This window comes from Periplaneta americana, chromosome 17, assembly GCF_040183065.1.
Source record: "Periplaneta americana isolate PAMFEO1 chromosome 17, P.americana_PAMFEO1_priV1, whole genome shotgun sequence".
Lineage (NCBI taxonomy): Eukaryota > Metazoa > Arthropoda > Insecta > Blattodea > Blattidae > Periplaneta > Periplaneta americana.
The window spans coordinates 17,708,904-17,733,308 of NC_091133.1; the positions used below are offsets into that span (position 1 = coordinate 17,708,904).

General features: G+C 34.4%; 1 protein-coding gene across 1 annotated transcript in view; it reads left to right on the top strand.

Moving 5' to 3' along the window:
* Positions 1–24,405, top strand: part of MTA1-like (metastasis associated 1-like) — a 469,434-nt gene that overhangs the window by 29,099 nt on the left and 415,930 nt on the right. The window contains exon 2 of the mRNA XM_069817155.1: positions 15,963–16,030. Within this exon, the coding sequence (XP_069673256.1) occupies positions 15,963–16,030 (68 nt within the window). The remainder of the gene's footprint in view (positions 1–15,962; positions 16,031–24,405) is intronic.

Consider the following 24,405-nt stretch of genomic DNA (forward strand, 5'->3'; position numbering starts at 1 on the left):
ACAGGAGTGGAGAAATGCAATATGTGAAAGAGAAGGGAAAGACAGTGGATTTTCCTACGATCTTCTACACGTAGCCAGGACAACAGTTACCTGCTAGCATCAGGGACTGTCGAAATAAAATTCAATTCAAACGCAAACTTACTAGGCACTTGGTCAGTAATTGAGACTCGTTCAGACATGGTTTCTTGTAAATAGTTCTTTTAATCTACCACAAAATATCTCAATATCCGGTAATTTCATCACTATAGAATTTTGTTATTGTAGGTTTAATTTGTAATTTAGTAAATACAAAAATATTCTTTGTTCTTAACTTCTATGATAAAATGTCTAGCTTTCATTAATCAGGTATTCTTGTCGTACTTTAATTTTTATTGTAATTGTAATTGTAAATTTAATATTAATTGTAATCTTATTGTTCATGTTATAGTTGTAATCCCCTGGTAGAGGGGCAGAGAAGGCCTGACGGCCTTATCTCTACCAGGTTAAATAAATAAATCTAATCTAATCTAATCTAAACAACATTTCAAGGGATGGTGTTACGTGATCAGCCCGGCGAATATTGCAGATGAAACAGACGCACATATTATGAACACATTGTAGTCTCTGTGCCGAAGTAACACTTAGGTCAGTAAGCAGAATATCACAGTAATCGAAGTGGGGCATCACGAGTGTTTGCACTAACATTTTTTTCATGGAAAAGGATAGAAAATTCTTCAATCGCCTAAACGAGTGGATTAATGAGAATACTTTTTTGCAGGTTTCTGCAATTTGAATGTTCCAATTTAAACTTTTATCCATATAAATACCTAGATTCTTTACTGATTCACTGAATGGAATTTCGGTGCCGTATATTTTAATCGGGACAAATTTGGTATTGTAATAGTGCTTAACAAACGTGAATGGCCCACAATGATTGACTGTGATTTTGCTGGATTTAGTTTAAGTCGGAATTTCCATGTCCATATCCAAATTGAGTCCAAATCGTCATTAATTTTAGTTATTGCATCATTTATTTCGTCAGTGTGGAATTTTATGTATATTTGGAGGTCGTCTGCATAGAGATGGTGTCGGCAGTTCTTTAGAGATTCTGATATGTCGTTGATATAAATTGTAAATAGTAAAGGGCCAAGAACTGATCCCTGTGGGATCCCTGACCTCACGGCCTGCCAAGAGGAAGAACGATTTCCAGCTATCACACTTTGTTGGTGGCCATTAAGGTAAGAGGCAAACCACAGGACAACGTGCTCTTCTAGGTGTAGTCTTCTGAGTTTACATATTAACAAGTCAATGTCTACAGAATCGAAGCTTTTGCTCAAGTCAAGAATGGCACATGGAAAAAAGTGTCTTTGTCCATACACAATAAATAAGTCACCAAGGGATTTAGCACGTGACAGCGCGGTGCAATTGATTTCTGAGGGGAAGACTGTGAGTGTATGGTCAAAAACTGTCATTTGGCGTGTCATCTGGAATGGCATGTTGGCAGGTACAAATTTTCAATGATTCTGTCTTTCCTTTGGCAGCTCCAGTATTGTGTATGAGTAGAGACGAAGGCAGAGCTTTGAAATGTAGTGATGCAGATTAAAGAAAGGAAAAAAGGAAAATTGCCAGTGCTGATACTGGAACTATCGTGTATTCATTTATTTATTTTATCTGCCAGTATTATAGGACCTTCTCTTCCATCCTACCAGATAAGGCATATAAATACAACAAATACAAATACAGGGTAGTCTGAAAGTTTCTCATCCCCCAGCTTTTAAAAATGAAACCAGTTTCATAATAATTATACAATTTATTGATGAACCATTACAAACAACATGTATTTATCTAACATATGTCACATTTAGTACTTTGTGTATCTGCCATTGTTGGTGTGGCACTCAATAATGCGTCGAGCGAAACTTTCCACCAAATTCGTGGTATAGCTTCGGTCGATACCATCCCTTTCTTCCTGCACCCTGGCGACTAATTGTTCCCTAGTGCGTGGTCTGGATTGTCTGAAGACACTATTCTGTAGTTGGGCTCACACATGCTCAATGATAGGCCTATTCAAATAGGATGAGTTTCCTGGCCAGTCAGTCCAAACACTGTTGAAGTTCTTTTTTTTATCAACTCAATACTCGCTTTTGCAGTGTGAGCTTTTGCCCCATCCTCCATCAAAATGTCCATAGAAGGCTTTGTAAATTTGGAGCGATTATCCATAGCTTTCTTGAAAACTGGAAAAATTTTATTTCTGTAATATTCGCCATTGACAACCTGGTTTTGTGGGATAATGTGCAAGTCTGTTTTTCCATACCGAGATATGTCCGCCTGCAATCATGATTTTTAGGGAAAATTTTGAAACAAGGACTGGTGAAAAATCGGCAGGATTGTTGGTATGGATTCTATGATTTTTTCTGTTTGGTTTTGGATTAAGTTTAAAAAGAATATGTGCTTGTTTCACACGTTCATTTGGGTTATCATTAGTAAAACTTTCCCTCATCATTCTTTCACAGAATTTTACACGATCAGCGATATTTTTTTGACTGAATAGAGTCTTGACTGGTCATTTGTATGTAGTTCTAATCCAATCAGTAGATTTCACATGGTGACTAACTGTTGTGACCCCAACTTTCTTCCCACGATTTAGGAATTCATCTGAGAAATCCAATTTCATGACAACACTTTTTATGTCAGTAACTTTATCTTTACATAGTGCTGTGATTCTTTTCTTTGTGTTAGACGTCATTTTCGTCGGTCTCCCGCATCTTTCCTGGTTTGTGACATCACCATCTTCTTTTCTTACTCTGTTTCTGTACACCTTTAGATGTCGAGGAGTTTCTTTGATTGATATCCATCTGCACTAAGGGCCTGAATGTTTTAACGTAAATATTCGCTTTTGCTGGGAGCCATTATCTGCGAAAAAACATGACAATACTAAGACCCAACATTATCATTCCAGGCACTGATAATTCAAAATAAGGAAACAAAAGATTGCAGAGTCCAAAAGTTTCTCACCCTGGTGAGAAATTATTGGTTTATTTTAACTGTATCCTGCGATTGTGCAAATATACACTGTAATTGTTTCTTAATCGCATGTGGACCTCGGACATAGAAGATGAATTAGCAAACCAAAATTGAGCATTTACTCACCTCTAAGAACCAGAAATACCAACTTCCCTGAGAGCATACAAAAAAAAAATTACCTTAAAATACAGGTCCTGAAAATGCGATTGCCACACTCACACTGTGAAAGCGTTGCTGGTCTCAATAATGGTGATCGCAACATCCCTCTGTGGGGAATATCGAACGTGAATAGACAGGAGGATTTGAAAGTGGGAAGCAAACAAAGTGGGGTGCAAGAATTCTTAGGAGTGAGAAATTTTCGGACTAACCTGTGGTAACGTGTGTGTTGTATGTGTGTGTCTAATGCCTACCCACTTCACTTAACGTGATTCGGGTTCCACATATTGTGGATAGATGGCAGGACTGTGACCCATTTTCAAGTTGCACATAATTCGGGGGGGCCATGTTATGCATGATGTGTATCTGTGAAGAGTTATGTTGTGTACTAGGTGAGTGTATACTTGTAGTAACATTAAATAATGCAAGTTACTTGAAAGTCCATTGATAGAGGATTAACAGGATAAATAGGAAATTAATACAAGAAAAACAAAAAAGAGAAAAGGGAAACTACATTAACAGTGATGATGATGATGATGATGATAACAATAATAATAATAATAATAAATACATTACATGTTAAGGATAAACTGACATTATGTCTTAATGTGATAGTTATAATACATGGGTTGATTTTTTAGTAGTGGCAGCTATGCTGCAGCGATGCCATGCAAAGGAGCCAGGCAATATAGTTCATACCACAGGTTGCTTACATACCTCCCCTCCCTCAGAGCTAATGAATTCGCACTATCCCCTACACGTCTGTTCACAATAACAACAAAAAGACGAGTAGTTGTGAGCAAGCAGAATACAATCGCAATGTTTTCGAAGTAGGAACAGAGAAGCTAGTTAAAAATTTAATATGTGAGAGGTGGCATGGCATGGCATGGCAGTGTCATCAAGGACTGCAAGAGGCTTTTGGTGCAGCTGCGTTACCTTACCAAATGGTAGCAAGGTGGGTTAGAGCCTTCAGACAAGGACGCGAAAGTGTATTGGACTTGCCTCGATCTGGTTATCTACCAGTAAGAGACGAACATGTAGAGACTGTGTCCGTATTAGTGGAGACGAATCAGACCTTAACGATTCTTTGAGTTAGCGCAAGATACAGGATTGGCACCTTCGACTGCTTCACATCCTGAAGGACCACCTGAAAATGCGGAAAATTGCCTCAAAATGGATTCTGCATGATTTAATGGACATGCAGAAATGTCAACAATATGACGCTTCTTGTACTCTGTTGCAGTGCTATGAGTGCGAAGGAGAAGTCTTCTTATGGTGTATTATTACAATGGATGAGATGTGGGCCAGATTTTATGAACCTCAGCTGAAATGCCAGTCGGGCAAATGGCGTCATCACGGGTCACCACGAAAGACAACAGTTTGGCAGAACCCACCAGTGTGAAGGCTATGCTGATTCTTGCCTATGATTGGAATGGTGTAATCTTAAGGCATACTGTTCCCCAAGGCAGAACGTTATTACAGAGTACTATTGTTCATTTTTGCTAAACAATATGCGAGCAGCTCTGAGAAGAAAATGGCGATACTTTATGGATAACCCACCCATCGTTCTACATGACAATGCTAGGGTGCATACAGCAGGAGTTGTGTCTGAATTGTTCAATTGTTGGCGCTGGGAAGTGCTCTATCACTTGCCATATTCTCCAGATTTAATTCTATGTGACTTCGATCTAATCCCTAAGATGAAGGACCTACTTCGTGGGATTTGCTTCTGAACAGTTGAAGATGTTTTACAGAAAACTGACCACTATTGGCACCATCAACTGATTAGGCAGTGCCAACGGGATCCAACAGCTTCTGCATGGCTGGGAACATGTACACAACGCTGGTGACTATATTGAAGGCTTGTAAAACTTAGAACCATGTAAGTATGCTATGTATCGTGAAAATAAATATTTGCCAGAAGTAAAAAATCAACCTATGCAGTATGGATTATATGCCTTATGGCGAAGTTGTGCAACTCGACAGGCAAGCAATTTCATGAAGTGCAATGTAATTTTTTTATTTACACTTTACATCTAAAGTCTGATTAGTGTAATATTTAGGTAATCGGCAATGTATGCGATGGAGGGGAAAAGGAACTGGCCACTACCCCATTATCTGCTGGCCTAGTTGCCTCATAAATGATACCATGTTGGTTATTACTTAGTTATTACCTGTCTTCAGACAGTTGATTAAACAACAACAATTTTGATATTATCTGACAGTCTCTGAATGGTCAGGGAGAGAATTCCAGAGCCTTGGAAGCAATATACTGAAAGATGATGAGTAGAGGGATATTCTCTGCAGAATTCCACATGGTTACAGTATAATATGAATGATTATTACATCTATGGAATGAGTTAATTGATGTATAGAATTAAAGCAAAGTATAGTGGAAAGATAAATCTGTAAATCAGGGGTCGTCAGCATAGAGCACCCTGGGGCTAGCTTCTCTTACACGCAGAAAATGCAGTGTACCATGGTACACTCATAGCTGTTAGCGGGTATGCTCTCTACCTCTTCCTGCTGCACGACGGTGCACACAGGATGGCACTGCTTTCCCATTGCACATTTCAGCCAGTGCTGACGACCACTGCTGTAAATAATATTAATAGACCATAACATTTAAAAATTGAATTAATATAAAGCCATATGAAACGATGCGTCTGATTGAGGTTCTGGCTGATATGTACATCTATTATCAGGCAGTACATCTCACTTGACGATATGTCAGAGGAAGAACAGTTATTGTTCATATGGATCTGAAGTCTGATTAGTGTAATATGTAACTAATCAGAGACATGTGCAATGGAGGGAGAAAGGAACTGCTCACACTACTCCATTATTTCCTGGCCTGATTGCCTCAGAAGTGGTGCCTTGTTATAGTGAGGATCACGTAAGTTCAGTTCCCAAACAGCAAATATTTCCGCCTTGTCAGTGTTGCCAACTGTTACCAGATATCACCACATGTACTAAAATCACAAGCCTATGTACTGAATGACTTCTTTACTCACCGTACTTTACCTTAATGTTGGAAGGTTATTCGAAATAGTTTCAATAATAATGAGAATAATAATAATGAGAAATGTATTGTTATGTTCTATTCTTTTATTCCTTTACATTATTATTAGTATTAGCATTAATAGGTTACTAGACGTAAATATACAACAAAGTATAGTATATCTGTGGTGTTTGGGTAAAGGGAGATAAGTCATAAAAATGAGTTCGGAAGATAAGTCATAAAAATGAGTTCGGAGATAAGTGAAAATTAAACTTCGAACCCTTATTACAAATAATTTTCCACACAAATAAATCACACCAACTGCTAGTATTCTTTGATTTTTGCACACCCACTTGTATAATTTAACTTGTGTGTTCATCTGGGGAACAAAATTCCATCTGCACAAAAGAATGACATACCCCTTTACCCGAACACCACAAATATAATATTCAAGAATCAAATCTGTTCCAAGACCAATTAAATTATTGTCACTTCACTTCAAAGATTCCAGCGTACATATACTGTACTTCCTAAAGGTAGATAAATTAATAACCAATTGACTTTTGGTTGGAATTCGAATGAACTTCTGATTATCTTTTGAAATTTAGTAAGGAAATGGATAATACAACTAGGCTAAAACTGAAATAATAATAAATCAACTTACAAAAATAATTTTGGTCCTTAAAAGCCATAAGTAATTTCACTTCTAGATACCTTTTTAAAGATTTCATTTGTTTGTAAATTGCTTAATAATGTTATACTTACACTTATTATTTCTGCAACTCCACGTCTGTCATTGAAAAAATGTATGATACATAACTGTGAAGTCTCTTTTTGGCTCTTGTGTCCTAAATTTAAATAAGAAAAAACAAGTGATTCAAGAAATGTGAGCTGGTGAAAATTAAATACTCAATTAATAAAATAATTACTACCAAAAGAGTATTTTATTAATTCTATACAAAAGATGGATTACACAGAACAGATGGCCAGAAATCATAGATTTATACACAACATACAGCATGAAACGATCATCAAAAAATGCTTTTTGTACACAATAACATCTTTCAAACGAAGTGAAATAGCCAATAAGTTCAATAAATATTATGCTAATAAGTAATAACTATAATTAATAATTATCTACAAGCTGTAAAAGGGAATAAAATAGTATATTGTTGAAATTAAGGGGTTATGGTTTATTACGTGTATTTATAATTTTAATTACTTTTTCTACATTTAATTATATTTTAATTTCTATTAGATTAGTTGGTGGTGTGGTTGTTAGTTTTATCTGTGTACGTCAGACTATTAAGAAAAAACTGAAAGAAATATTAAATCTACAATCTACTTTATATAACAATATTTAATCAAGAACTGAATATTACTATTAATTTAATAACATAAGACCCAAAACATCTCCAAGTCCAGACAATACACATGCTGATTTTCTTAAACATGTTGGCAAACAAGCAAACTCACTACTTTTATCTTGTAATCTCATCTAAAATACAATATCTGTCTGGAGAAAATCTATCATAACATCAGTTTTGAAAAGCAATTATTCAACTAATATCTTTTCGAGTTACCGACAGATACCACTTACTAGTATGATAGCCAAAATTATGGAAGAGACGATTTCATAGATTGAATTGGTTCCTGGAATCTAGTAACTAACTTTCATCTTATTGAGTTGACTTTAGAGAATTGCATTCAACAAATGGACAGATTTTAAATTTTAGTCAAGATATTAAAGATATTTTAAACAGAAAACAAAACACCTTAACAATTTTAATTTATTTTCAAGGATCATATGGCTCTGTAGATATAAATCACTTAAGAAATTGCAAACTTAGGGTGTCCATGATAAAGTGTTACACTGGGTCAGTGACTTGATTATTTGATTCATTGTCACAAATATGTAAATAGAGACAGATTCATCTGGGCTTCCCACATTGTTGTTTTCAGGAATACATTTTCCAATATTAATGTCGATGGTCTAACTAAAGAAATAGATCTTATGATAATCTCATCATTTGCAGATAATATGGTTGTCTAGAACAAAAAATCACAGTCCTCAAATATTAATAAACTGAGCCAAAATCCCAACAGACTTTTTGACTCTACTTGGAGAACTCAAACTTGCTCAATTAAGGGAAACTTTACTAATAAAACACAATCCCAAGTTATTTGAAAATGAATAGTATATAAGTTAACTTTAACAGATGATGTTAAGAAATGTGATACTTCTCCAGACATTTTAAAAATCATTAGAAACGATAAATGATCTGGTCAGTGAGTGACTACATACAGTATTTTTTATAGATGGACCCTGTTTACCAAGCCATAGATGTAGTGGTGTTGTAGTACAATACCAGTATATTCCCTTTTACAGGGAATTATATTCAAACACTTGTTTGCCCCATTTTAACCGTGACAACGCTTTTTAGTTCTTTTAAACATTCTGGTTATTGTATTGTGTTTGTGTTTAGTGAAAGATTTTAGATAAGGGCGCAAATAGCCATAATAGCTGACGCGCCCTTTTTAAACCCCATTAACTAACTAACTTCAAACACTGACTAATTTTGATAGTGAAAATTTAGATACACTTTTAAGCTTACAAAATATCCAGTATCAACTTCATAAATCTGAGAAGGCTGTCATACTATCAGATTCAAAATCAGATATTCTTGCTGCAGTATTGGACGTAACAGTATGAAATCTCAATATTTTACAGTGTTTTAATATTTTAAGCAAAATGGTGAATTACATCGACGACTGGTACTTCCGTGGATCCATGAACTTTATGGAGTGGGAGGTAATGAGGTAGCTGAAAGGTAGCAAAATTACTGTAAGGTTATCTATACCTGCATCTTACCACACTGTTAAAAGAATAACAAGATCAGAACATGACAATGTGGTAACAAAAATTGGAATGATTCTAAAGCAAATGAAAAAATTGCAATAGGCCATCCGGCATCCGCTCCACGATGGAGGAAAATCCTCAGAAGAAACTAACTAATCAGACCAAATGGGGGATCCAAACTACCCTCGAGTGCAGCTCTGAATTTGCAGGCCGAGTCTACCGACTAAGCTACATTGGTGGCTCCACTAAAAATATGAAGTACATGGCACTCAGATTATTAAATTGACAAACCTAAACAATTATTCATCAGTTAAGCTATAAAATATAATACATAGCAAGCAAGTTAATTCAATTTAAAAGTATAAACAATTCAATCAGTTGAAATATACAGAAATTGATAATAAATATCATGCAAATTACTTCACATTACAAGCATAAACAATTCATCACTTGTGGTATACAGCCTTCTATTTAATTTACAGCACATACAATTCATCAGTTAAGCTATAGGCCTACAGTCTACTATTCAATTTACAGCATATATAATTCATCAATTAAGTGAAAGAAAAATATAGTACAATACATAGTAAAAATAATACACCTAATTTAATAACTGAACTTCTATGAAAATCTACAGTGGCAGTACTCATATTATCACAGGCCATGATTGTCTCAAATATTTACAAAGAACTGATATTTCAGAATTTCCCCATGCCATAAATAAAAAAAATTACTTCCGTTTTCTGGATTATATTATATTATATTAATTATATATAAAACTCTTTCTCTATAAAACCCATTTATAAATTGTATGGTTTAAGTACAGAGATCTATATATCCTACAGAAAATGATTCATGTATATTACAATCATTTAATATTCCCACATATATGAAAATAAAATTGGCATTTAAAAGTGACGTGAATATTAAAAATTAGTAGTGGTATGAGACTCATTTTTTCAATTCTAAATTTTTAAAACCTTTCTTAGTTCAGGATTCTCAAACTGAGCATAGTGACACCCAGGTTTATCAAAGGTCTATGTCTGGAGCATCATAGCTGTAAGGACAAATTAAAATTTATAATGTACAATGAAATGCAATATTCACAGTTTTAGTACGTAAACACATATATTCGTTTTATTCTAATTTTGCATTTTTACATTTAAAAGAATGAAAGCTAGTAATGTAAATGAATATTTTATTTTAAAAGTACACCAAATCAGATTTGGGATTTTGGGGGGGGAGGGAGGTAGTAGTTCATCTACTTGGCAGCAAGCAGGCCAGTTGACTTTTGTATTGATAGTATGTATGTCTTAGTTGAAGATTGTGGCTTAATATGACACTACAAAAGTTTACATTACAATAAAGGATTTATCTTGTCGAGTGTTATTTGATAACAAACTGTGAAACAGAGCAAAAATGGTTTGCAACACAATTTCCTGGTGTTCCTGTTCCACATAGGACGACTATATTAAACCTCGTAACTATATAAATGGGGTCAGTTCAGAATAAACGTGGAAAGAGAAACCCAAGTGTGCTTACTGAGGAAAAGGAGAGGAGAAAGGTTAGAACATTCTTCTCGAAAATCTCTCCACCATCTCTCAGAAGAAATGGGTGTTTCAAAAACTACAGCATTTAGAGCCACTAAAATTCTTAAATTTAAGCCCTACAGAGTGGCAATAGTGCATGAATTACAGTCTATAGATAATGTGAGTCAAGTGAATTTTTGTAACTAGGTTTTACAAAGTGTTGCCGATGGCGCTGTGGATCCTACAGTAATTATTTTCACAGATGAAACATGGTTTCACTTACATGACCATGTTATAACGCAAAACAATAGATACTGGAGTAGCTTTTCTGAAGAAACACCATATTTAATATTACTTAGACCAGTCATGAATAAATTATTCAGCCAGAGTCAACGTTCCTATGCTTTATAGAGTATGTTATATAGTTATTATACAAAACTGAATTATTTTTAAGCACCATAACAGGCCAACATTCATGTAATATTTGCTGCAATATCAAGTTAATAATTACAATATGACTTGTATTTTCTTCGGCCGATGTGGCATGTAAATTGTGATCTGAATGGTTAATTTAATACCAAAAGAGAAAACTGGAAATTTACTTTCGTGCTGTTTGATTATTTGTTCGTCTGATTTGTAAATGTATTTAAGCTATCACCTACTGCAGTATTACAGTATCGTAAATGTATTTAGTTTGGCAATATGAAAATCACTGACTTGATTAAATATTTAGGCCTAACCTAAAAATTTGTTTTGTTTGACCACAATCATGAAATTATTAGTGCAAACTCCTAAAACTGAATACCACTTTGATATGTATGCTTAAGAATATTTACTCCTAATAATTTTCCTATTCTAGTTGTAATTGCTGTCTCCGTTAGCATAATTCCTTCTTCATTATCTTCTTTCTTCAACTCATTATACATGTGAACTACAGATTTCTGAAGCGTACTCTGAATGCCACACATTTTCTTCCTTGGAGGAGTCACTGCCACACTATTTCATTTTTTTGACATTGTAATAAAAATCTAAACATGAAAGAAATTCATTAAAATTTGAAATAATATTTCTATCCATTACCCACGTGCATTATCACGCCCAAGTATATTATATTTATTCGTACTTATCTGACTATTCTTGAATTATAACCACAACGCAACACATAAAATAACTATTATGTATTAATATTAATACTAATATTAATTAATTATTAATAAGTTCGAATTTCACTATCTTCCAGTAACCGGCTGAGAAATCTAGTACAATTTTAATTTCATGGAACTCCAGTACCGGCAAATATTGTCGATATTTGCCTCAGCTGCCAACATACCAGTTACAAAATCACTACCATTTATAGTATTTGTCAGTATCGAAATTCGAAACGAAGTTGGCAAAAGAAAATTCAACCTTCAAACTAGAAAATCACCATAATCCACTAGCATTTGTAGTAATGGGGGAAAAATGGTTAGGTTTCACCCTTAGGGTATCAAGTTACCTGGTCTTCCCTATAGTATCATTTATAAGGTTCAGATCTATCTTCAGACTAAACAACATATGAAAAGAGTGTATACTTTTACTTTTTATACACTTTCGCACACATACATACTAGCACTTCGGAACACTTTGATTTCTATAGAGGATTTCGTAGCCCTTCCCGTCTTCTTGGTTCCTCGCAGCCATAGCTCATGTATTGCCAGCGTTTTTTTTTTCTCATCTCTTCCACCCATCTTGTTCTCGATCTTCCTGGCCTTCATTCTGTTGTGTGTGCCGATCAATTGCTGTTGAGTCTTGAGTCTTATCGTGTGTTCTGCCCTTTTCCATTTTGCTATTTGCATTGAGATTATGGCCTCCTTCACTTGTGTCCTTTTTCTTATGTTTATGTTTTTCATATGGTCCTTCAGTGTGATTTGTAAAATTTTCCTTTCCCTTTTTCTCTGAGTTACTTTAGGGATGTCTTCTGTTGTTGAGTTAGTTTTCAAGTTTGTGCTCCAGTTATAAAATATAATAAATAAATACAAATATTAAAACTGTTTACTAATATTTGCGTAGTGTATTATTGTACACATTACATCTTTTTTTTTTTTTTACTTAATTATTTAATGAAGTTGTATCAACTACGATGTTATATTTAGCGTCGATGGAATTGGTGATAGCAAGATGATATTTGGGGAGATGAGGCCGAAGATTCGCCATAGATATCACAAAATTATAATATTCTTCAAACAAGTCTGAATAACATCTTTATTTTTAAAAATGAAATAGAAATGAGACTGAGAACATAACCCTGACAGTGGTACTATGTACCTCTCCATACACACATATATATTCCACAATAACTGTTCTTAAGGGATCAAAGGAATCGTGCTTCCATACATAGACCTATGTATGAGGGTCACTCCAAAAGTAATGCACAACATTTATTTAAAGATTACATTCTTATCCTACAGCTTTGTTATTTTCACAGAATGTAGATACATCCTTTAGGAACAAAATGTCACTTTTTCACATAATCCCTGTCCCTTTCAACTTCCTTAGGCCCGATTGTATAAACCATTTAATCTTAGATCAGAGGTTAAATTGATCCTTGTTTCAGCTGAACTTGGAATTTTGTGTTGTATAAAGTCTAATCTGAGATTAATTTGTCTCAAACTAAAGTCAACTTTGACTGAAGAAATTTCTCCGATTAAGTTAGATGATCCAAGTTCAGTTATTTCTTTTCTGTTTGAAATATACGAGTGACAGATTGTGCAAATAAAATATCCATTATTATTAATATTAATAGATATGTTACGTACATTTATATATATTTCTTTCAATTTCTTGCCTTAATACACAAACATTCTTATATTTTATAAGGTTCTATCGTGTTCAGCAGTATCAAATAACATAACCTATAATTATATTATGTTTATAACAACCATTAATTATTAATGGATATGATAGGTACATTCATAAATGTTCAATTAACTGTATTACTAAACGAAAATTGTCATTTTATAAAGCTTTATTATGTTTAGCAGTATCAAACACCATAACATGATAACAACTTGGAGAACAGTCAACCTCCTTCTTATTGTCCGCCATTATTTACATTGAAAAAAAAAACAGTGTCTCCAACAGAGTGTAATACGGAAAGTCGCCAAAAAGTAGTTGTAAAGTCGCTAGATTTCTCATTATCAACAAAGAAAGATTAAATTTGGTCACTATGGGGTGCTAAATAGGTCACCAAAGCCCTATTTAAGCAATATAAAAGTTAAAAGAAATTGTTGTTGAAAAAGAGTTAAAATCGCTAGATTGGCAACACTGAACAAACCTGTATAACATGGTCCGCGCATCACGTATTTCACCTGTTTATGCGATGTTGCCAAATCCTTTTCACGTGAACTTAGATTGCATTTGAACCAAGGTAATTTGATCGCAGAAAAGTTTTATACAATAGAAGAAGTGTCTGAACTCGGTTTACTTTTCGATCTTCGATCAAAATTGATCTTTAGTCAGGGAGTTTTATACAATTGGGCCTTACTCCACCTTGGAATGAGGGCCTGTATACTTGCACGGTAAAAGTCCGGACCAACACATCTGAGCCACTCCTTAGCAGCATGCATAAGAAAGTGTCCATCTTCAAACTTCATTTCACAAAGGGTTCCTTCAGTATACCAAAGAGATGGTAATCACATGGTGCCAGATCAGGACTGTAATGCGACTGATTCAGTGTTGTCAGTCCAAGTTTTCTGATCTGGTCTGTGGTCTTGTGACTGACATGTGCCCGTGTGTTGTGCAATAGCGGAACATCCTGCTTCTCCTAATGTGATCAAACACAACTCAGTCAAGCTTGAAGTTTCTTGAGAGTTGTCACATATGTGTCAGAATTAATAGTGGTTTCGTGTGGCATGATGTCCACAAGCAAGAGTCCTTCTGAATTGAAGAACACAGTAGCCATAACTTCCTGCCGAAGGCACATTTTTAAATTTCTTTTTCTTTGGTGAATTTGTTTGATGCCAATCCATTGTCTGCCTCTTTGTCTCCAGTTCAAAATGGTGGAGCCATGTTTCATCTCCTGTCACAATTCTTGCAACAAAGTCATCTCCACCATTCTCATACTGGTCCAAAAGTTCGCTGCACACTGTTTTTTGGGTTTCTTTGTGGGCTTCTGTCAAAATCCTCGGAACCCACCTGGCACAAAACTGTTTTAACTCCAACTGTCTCAATATTCTGTACACACTTGCTTCTTCTATTCAAACTTGGAGTGACAATTCTTTCACTGTTACGCATTTATCAGCCACAACCATGTTGTTAACATGCTGCACATTGTCAGGACTTTGTGCAGTGCAGGGTCTGCTGCTGCGAGGAGTATCCAACATACTGACATGCTCTCTTTCACCAGATAATCTTCTTGCCCACCGACTAACTGTACTGCGATCGATAGCTGCATCTCTATACACTTTTTTCAACCTCTTGTGAATGTTTCCCACTGTCTCATTCTCACAGCACAGGAACTCTATAACAGCATGTTGCTTCTGACGAATGTGAAGTACAGCAGTCATCTTGAAGGAGTGTTATCATGGTACCACTCACAGGAACAACTTAAATTAAATTTGAATACAAGCGGGAAGGATGTATCTATTACCTCCATAAATTCCAAAGGAGTAGAATAAAAAATAAATTAAAAAAAAATGTTGTGCAATACTTTTGGAGTGACCCTCGTAGATTGTGTCAGTAATACACCTTTTTACATACAGTAAAATACTTCAGTGACTACAGTTAAATTCCACCTACCCCGCCCTATGGTATGGAGAAGGGACCTGAATGCTGCAGCCTATAGTGTGCTTATTTTGCCTTACCGCACCTATACTTCAAGCCCAAATTGTTGAGGTTTTGTAGGTATCATGACTCAACTGTATGATTCTATCTGTTGATTCAACATCTTAAGATTCGGTGTGGAGTCCCACTAAAGTTTCCTTTATTCCTCCTCCTCCCTCCTGATAGAATACTGTGCCTCTTCTCAGACTAATGCCATCTTTACACCAGTCACAATAATCCATCATGCAGCATTGTTTTGGGTGAACACTACTGAGATGATAGTAGTGAGTATTGAAATGGAGTGTGATGGTGGAATGACGGAGCAAATGGGAGAACCCTGAGATAACCCTCAGGAAGCATAGCTTTGTCCACCGCAAATATGACTACACCATTGTTGAAATTCGACCCTGGTTCCACAGTCATTGTAAGGCAGTGTTCTGTCAATTGAGATACCAAGACGTTTGTTCGTTATATTTACTTTCTGTGAACTTATGCAGATTGCAGTGTAGAATATAAGATGCTTGTAAATGGTGGCTAAGATTTCGGCAGAAATAGTTTTCAGTATAATTTTCAGAAATTGGTTTAATAAATTGGTTCTGTTCTTTCTTTCCAGATTATGTTTACTTTGAAACTTCTTCCACATCACCTTACCAGATAAGGAGGATAGAAGAATTAAACAAGGTAAGATTGTAATATTTTACATGTTATTTAATAATAAATTTCAAAATAAATTGGTAAACCAAAATTCTATGTCTATAGGTAGAAACGAGTATTGTGATTGGATTAAAATTAAATGACTTGTTCCATTAATTTTTACATTACTTATTTTTTTTTTGTGGAAATATTATTTAATGTATTAAATTAGAATTCATATTCCTCTCACACCCATTTGTATTACTAGAAGGATTTGCTTATCTTTATACTTAAAAAAATAGTTGATTAAGTTTGACATAAACAATAATTTTAACTCCACTCATAGTCATAAGCAAGTTCCGGATTCTGAGGCTCAAACCTATTTTGTTGCTATCTCATTACTCTAGAAATATAATTTTTCTTCTTCGTTTTATGTACCAAAGAATAAAATTCTTACATTTTATAGGACCTAAAAGAACCTAATTCGTAGGTTATGGCCTAAAATACATATTTTGCTTGTCAGAACCTAAAAAGGCCCAATTCTTGTATTTAACCTATATGTCTGTATCTTATTTATTTTAAAGCTTGTTGAAGTAGTATTGCCGTTCATTGCAGTATAAGTACTTATTGAAGTGACATTCTTTGAAAGGAGAGATTTCAAATGCTGCAACAATGTACACAGAGTACAACAGTCTGTAGAAACATGGAACAAATTGTAAAAGAAAGACACATGTTAGATGTAACACAATCACATGATCATGACATAGGCAAAGAAAGACAATATTATATCGTCCTAAGGTGTGAAAATTTGATCTGTTATCGTTCAGTAGTGAACTAGTGATGCAGGCAGTGGCGACTAGTGATATTTTTTGTATGTAGGTTATGAGATTGACGACTGCAAGACAGAAACTAATAATAATAACAATAATAATAGAGAATGCACAGTTAATTTCTTGCTACAGTTAAATTCCTCTAAATGATCAAATACAACTTCAGATATTCTTTAGGCAGCCCTGTCGTCTGAAAGTCCTTGTTTTTTATTCATTTTATTTTTTTATATCATATCATTTTAAATTATTTATTATTTCGTTTATTCTATTCTTTTAAAATGACCAATGAACTGTATTTAAGGAGGCTACAAGGGTACTTGAAAATTCGTATTGTAGTCTCTGACAGGGTTTCCACTCCACCACCCAGGAAGAAGGATCGTAGTATTAGAATACACCAGTGGTCCCCAACTCAGAACACTGTGTCGTCATCAAGCCTTGTCCGCTCGCGAAGGGAAAGTCCAACAGGGCAAGTAAGACGTTCAGCGGCGGGACCGCAATATGAATTTACTGCATAGGTTTATGATTGTTTTCTGGTGAAAAAAGATACTGGCTGAATAGAAATAACTAAATAAACTATCTTAAGCATTTGAAAAAAAAAACATTGTAGCCTATTTTCAACAAAGTTAGAACTTAGTAAATTTATAATTACTTTCAGAAATGTAACACACATTTCATGTTAATTATTCGGACAATGCATGACAATTACTATAAATGTGTAAACTGCTTCTGTTAAGGAAAATGTTGAACAAAACATATAAAAACCCTAGGAATAGTCCAGTAATGCCGAAATCAACTCCATTCAGTTAGCACTGATTTTTCGGGATTTGTTTAATTCTCTTTTCCCTCAGCAATTTCTCAACATTTGGAACTGTTCTTTTTATAGTGCATAATCTGAGAGCACATTTTAAGTTGGTTTCCATAGCATGCTTGTTTATCTTCATCATAGGAAAAAATTACTGTTCGCACAGATATGTGAATCCGAAAATGCATGTCTGTACAATCTGGAAAATCTTAACACATGGAAAGTTCATATAAAATTCAGATAACTTCTTTTGTTTTGATATTGGTCCTTCAATTCACTATCATAAAGTAAATCAATAAGTTTCAATTATAAATAATAACCGAAAATAAAATAGAAAATTTCCCTCATTTTTAAATCTCGAATCAAATTCCTGGCTTAGATCGCATGATGTGTGAATATATTCTTTGAAATCCAAAATCTTAAGAAACTAGTATGACTATATCGTTGTTAATTTTGAAAAATGTGCTGTAACTTATCCATTTAGTTCAGCTAACTTTCCATAATTAGAGATGGTTTCATATTAAACGCCTTCACTCTGTCATATAACTGTGTAATAATCTTGTTGTTACTTTGTAGAAAACAATTTGAAGCATTCAAATAATTCCATTAAGAAGGCAAGTTCACAAATCCATTTTTTTTTCATTTTTCACTTATGATCCAGACTTTTATCCTTTCTCTGTGAACGATGATGTTTCCTCCCTCAGTTCAAAGAACCTATCCAATAATTTGCCACGACTTAGTCACCGCACTTTACTATAATATGACAGATCGCCATACTCACTATTGCATCGTCAAGAAAGACTTAAATTGACGATGAGCGAGACTTTTCGATATAATTGTGTTGGTGGTTTTTCCAACTGAGCTACTTTCATAACACTATTTTTATTTGTTTTACACATGAATTCTGTTGTTGTTAATGCAGTGAATAGAAATAAATTCATGGGATAAATTAATGCTTTTCACGTCGTCCCTTAGACTCCTTATTACACCCATTTTACTTCCAACCATGAAAGGAGCACCATTGGTTGCCAAGGATATGTTTATTCCAAGGTAGTCCGAAATAATTTCTACAGCCTGTACAAGAAAATATCCTTTATGAGAACACTATATAAGAGCTCTCCTTAGTCTGAAGATTTTCAATAATGCCTATTACAAAAATCACCAGTTGGGGATTATCGCTTAGATAAGTATTTTCATCTTCTGCCAAAAAATAAATTAAATACTGACAAGTAATTACTAGTTGCATCTGAATGTCCTCAGCTGGACCTCAGATGGGATGCATCACGGTGGAAGGAGACAAACTGATAGATTCAAACTCCTATACTTGTTGTGAGAAAAGTTCTTCAGTTGTAATTAAACATTCTTCAAATTTTCAATCTATAAAAGGTTTCTAATATCTTACTATTACAAGTGAAATTTTATAACTGAGTCGCACAGCCGATTCACTAACATTGTGATCTTAACCTGTAAGAGGTGAGGTATTTTTCTAGTCATGTAACTGGTGAGGTGGGGATTGCACTACCTCAACTTAGAAACTTGTATTGTAGCACTCAGATAATCAAAGTGAATTTTTAATTTATATAATCAAGTACTTTGATTTGTTTTAACTAGGTTTTCTTAAAAATTAGGGAAGCAGGCAGCATAATAAGCAATGAAAAAGAAAAAAATATCTCCACACATCCACCTGGCGTAGGCTTCCTTTTTTTTTTACAATGGCTGGGGTACTCACAGTTATCACCTCACCAATTACGGGTTAAACAACTTCTGGCTCATTTTCCTTCAATTGTTGAATTAATGCTACTCGCTCTTCATCTTCGTATCTGCCATATTCGTTACTGTGAGTTGTATAATGTATCTTTAAGTTATATTTCGTCAGTGTGGCCTACGTTTTGAAGTGTTTTCTGCTCCTCACATCTCTTGTTTGAATGGATGGCAAGAACCGCCACTGTTCACTACAACGCAATGTCACAAACCATCTGCCCGGTATAGTAAGCACGCATCAGCCAAGCACTGCCCCCGCCCGTTCATATGCGAGTTGTTGATCACTGGAATATGTAGTCACATCCTCAAACGCTGTTGAAGTCGAGCCATACCCCTCTCTCTGCACCCTTCCCTGGCCTTAACTTCATTACTAGAAAAAAACCATTTCCTGTAAGATATTTGGATGGTTCCTCGGAAAGTATTACTAAAGTCTGAGATATGCAGTTGTGACAACTCATGGCAGAAAGTGGAAGTTTGGAGAAAATTATTATGTTGGGACTCGTTAAAAATCTAAATCTGTAATTAAAATGTTTTCTATCCTCAGAGGCACGAAATTAAACTGTATAATCATCCTCATATCCTTCATGGAGAGGAATTGCTACTGGATGCAGGCTTCAACATTGTTATTCATACAGTATAATTTAGTTGGGATGGGGGGACAAAGGATATTTGGGATTTCCTGATTTCTGATTGGTTCAAAAACCTTGATAGAACTGATATTTTAACCCTTGTGGTGAATTTTGGTGAAGTTCAGAGGGCCTAATTAGTCAAATCCATTCTCCTGACTTCTGTGCTGGGGCCCCTTGGTGTCTTAAACTCCAAACATTGGATCATCTGAGACCTTTAATTTGTATTATGTAAAATGTTTAAATTAGTTGTCTGCATAATGTATACCTTCGCCTCATGTGCCAAACACTGCCACCAGTGGTTAAAATCTACTTTTACTCACTTGCACAATAAATTATTATTTGCGAAAAAAAAAAGGTTTGTCCTTGAAATAAAAAATACACGATGGTTTTTCGCATGCTGTTCGTTTACATTGATTTCTTCTGAACTATTGGATGCATTTTGTTCATTCACAGAAAGTGACTGCACGAATCAGTACAACTCCTTTTTTTTTTTTATTTTTTTTTTATTTTTTTTTTTGCATACTGGCTGATATGTACATCTATTATCAGGCAGGACATCTCACTTGACGAATGTGTCAGAGGAAAAATAATTGTTTGTAAGCATCTGAAGTCTGATTAGTATAATATACAAGGTGAAGTAAAAAAAAAATTAGTATTATTTGTGTATCCACAAAAATTTTGTTTGACAGACGAAATATTTATTACTAACACATTTCCAATCTAAAAATTATGCAGATAAAAATTCAGGCTTTAAATTACTGCATTTTACCAAATTGCATTGTAAAATTAGTGCAACACTATTCATTACGGAAATATATAAAAATGTTTTCTATAATAAACTAATTTATATCTATAAAAATATATTTTCATTTGCAGACTTCTTGAGATGAAAGATTTCTACGCAAAATAATTTTGAAAATTAAGCCATTACGAAAATAGGACATCTTAAAAGGGGCTTGAAAGAAATAAAAATAAACTTCAATTTCTCTGCAGTCTCTTAGATCCCAAGTTAAAATAAATAATTGCATAGTTGCAAATCATTTCGATATCATTGAAAGATTGATCTTCCTAGTGGAGATAAACCCTCTATTGACCATCATTTGTAAACAGACATCTGCTTTGTATTGTTTTGTTGTCAGTAAATTTTTACTTGAGTATTGTTTTTCTTGAAAAGTAACACAGAATCTCATGATAAAGCACTATGGGTCATTCTCACAAAATCCATCACATTTCTTTTCCCTGCTTAGATTTATGTAATGGCTTGTCACTTGAAAAATGTTTCCTGAGTAAATAATATAGGACTATTACACCTAGTTATTCACCCTAAACATAGGTCAATATTACATTTTCTTAGCGCCATGCATAGCTAGGAATACCCAAACATGTGGACACCTGTAAACTTTAAATCCGATTACAATGAAACACATTGTATTGAAAAGTACATTAAATGAAGTAAATATCTCATATACAACTGTTTTATAAAAGTGTCCCATATCACTACGGAAGTGGTGTAGTTTTTGTCCACGAGTTTTAGGCTTTACCATGGAAGGGATGATTGAATTTGCCGCATTAAAGGAGAAGTTCAATATGGTGCTCCCAAAACGTTTGGGATATAAAGACGGTGAATTGCCAGTGTTTTCTCAGACATAAAAAAATTTGCACTTGCGTGTCAAGTTCAAAAACAGCGTCGAATAGCAAGTGTTCATTTTTTTAAGTAGACACCTTGGAAAAGTGCCAGCTCACCTACGCAAGGGTGAATTACCAACTGCTGGATAAGTAATGACTTCATAGGTTGCTTATCAAATATGATTGGAAAAATTAATATGCTTAAAAGTAATCAGAACATACCAGCGCAAAGTCTGAAATATGGACACCGTTTCCGTAAACACTGTGCATTTATTTAGAACGGGATATTTAGTTCACATTCTATGGTAATTATTATTAATGTGATGTTAATGATTTAGATGCAAAAATATGGTCACTAGAATTACGTAGTTCTATATGGATACAATATTGCGACTGTGTCATGTATGTGTATTATACAGTGAGTGGTGGTAAACTGATTATAGCACAGAAAAAATATGAGAATAAGGGAAGGACAAGAAAAGAAAGCTTAAAGACAAAAGTTTATAAATTTAAAAATAAGAAATCTGACGTTTAAAAAAAATGTCAAAAGTTGGAATGTGCAACTTGCAAGGAAAATAGAACCAGAGCAGATCTGAAAAGCACGCTGCTTACATAGCGTCAAAGAGTAAGAGATGAGCTGAGAGGAAGATGCAAGAAAAAATTAAGACAGTTTCGGTTATGACTAATAGAGAATTAAGAGAGCGAAGGAAAAATGAAGAGAATGAATGAGAGAATATTGCACGAAAATTAAGAACAAATGTATTTAACAATGTAATCATAGTAATTTGGGAAAGATTGTAAGAAGCTCTCCTGCTAATAAAATGTAGTGAAATTATTCGAAAACTAAAAGCCGAAAACATTAAGCTTAAACATAAGAGAAAAATGGAAGAAGCATATTCACGTGTAAAGAAAAAATTGAAATAGGCCTATGCTCTACTCCATCTCGTATCACAGAAAAGGAAAAAAGCAAACCAATCTTCCTCGGTCACTGCAGTTCGCATTTTGCTAAGAGGGCGTCCAATTTCTTCCGATATAAAAAAGAAACATTCTTGGGGAGGTGCTAGAACAACAATTAAAATCATTTTCTTCTGTAGGATATAAAAGTAAACAAATAGATGCAGCCTATGTGGCAAAATAATTAAGAAGTATGAAATGCTACGACACTGTAAGAGAATAGTTTCTCGCACAACTGTTCATCAGAATAATTCCTACAGACAAAAGAGTAGCCACAGTTTAGAGTACAAGCATCCCGTGATACAGTAAAGGCGCATCAGTATTAGTGGCGTAAAGAAAATCCAAATTTGTTAATTTTCAATGAACTGAGTTATATCTGTAAATTTCAATGTGTTCACTGTGGTATGAGTCATTGAAAATTTCCTATTGTATAAAGGAGTTGGTTTGTGCCTTCTACAGAAGTAGTTCGTGTTTTTTTGTAGGGTATAAGTGTGTATAAACTTATAAAATAATCAGAATTAAAGGATAACATATTTATCGTTGTTATTAGTTATTACTATAACTGTAAATCATTTCTTATTTCTCTTTAAATAATATCTTCATGGAATAAGTGAAATCAATCATCAGCATAGCTCAGTCGGCTGAGGTGTTTGCCTGCCAATTGGAGTTTTCGCTTGGTGTGCGTTCGATTTCCGCTTGGGCTGATTACCAGACATCGGATTCTAGGGCAAATGCCTATTTTGTTTCTTTAGGAGAAAAGTAAAAATAATTATTAATATTTGTGTTTCATGGAAATTGAAAGGTATTCAAAGAGTTTTATAGTGCCCTAAAATGCCCTAAAACGGTTATTAGAGCCTAATTTGTTAATATTCGCCAAAAAATGCCTAACTCACTGTAAAGTTTCGCATTTTACTCTTACTTTTTATTTATACATGCATTCACTGCGAAATTTAAGGCATTTAAAAATTGGAAAGTTTGCTTCACACCGGCCATGAAACCATTGATAAAGGAAACAAAATGTTTTGAATCTCACGACACTCGCAATAGATTTCACCGAATTTAACATGTTTGGAGGCATAAATGCCGACAAAGAACCAACCTTAGTTTTGAAGCAGGCAACAATCACAACATGTGCTGCTACCGGTTCAGAGATATACTATACTATAAAAATGACTGTTTTCGGTCTGAAACCGATTAGCTGTACTGCCCTTCAGAGTGTCATAAAATCACAATTTTTGGAGAAAGAGTGTTTTTGAAATATTTATGAAAAGTCGTAAAACTGCGAATTAGTAGGGTAAACCGTTACAAAATATTTAAAAGAATGGCCCTTCTAGCGTTAACACTACCAGGAAATGCAACAATAAGTGGAACTTTGTATTTTTGTCCATTTGAATCTCAATAACAACGGTTCATTTGAATGCTCGTTAACAGTTGCTCTTTCCCTCACCTTATTTGTGTTGAGAAGTTTTGAGCAGTAGGACGTTTTCCTGTGAAGTTTAACGCGATAATGCCGAAAAATATAAGTGCAAAATCTACATTGATCCGGCAATGGCTAACAGAATATTCAGAATTCACTTATGATGGAAAAATAATATTCTGCAAGATTTGTAGCAAACAGGTATGTAACAATAGTTGAAATATATAAATTCTATTAATTTTAATGAGTAGGCCTATAATATTTATACATTGACTGAGCTATCCTGAGGTATAATTCTTTTTAAGACCACTACACTTTAACCTTTTAAATTCCGATAGTTAAAGTATTTGCAGGTCATTAAAATTTTGATTGTTCGAATCCACTAACTTTGTGATAGAAATACG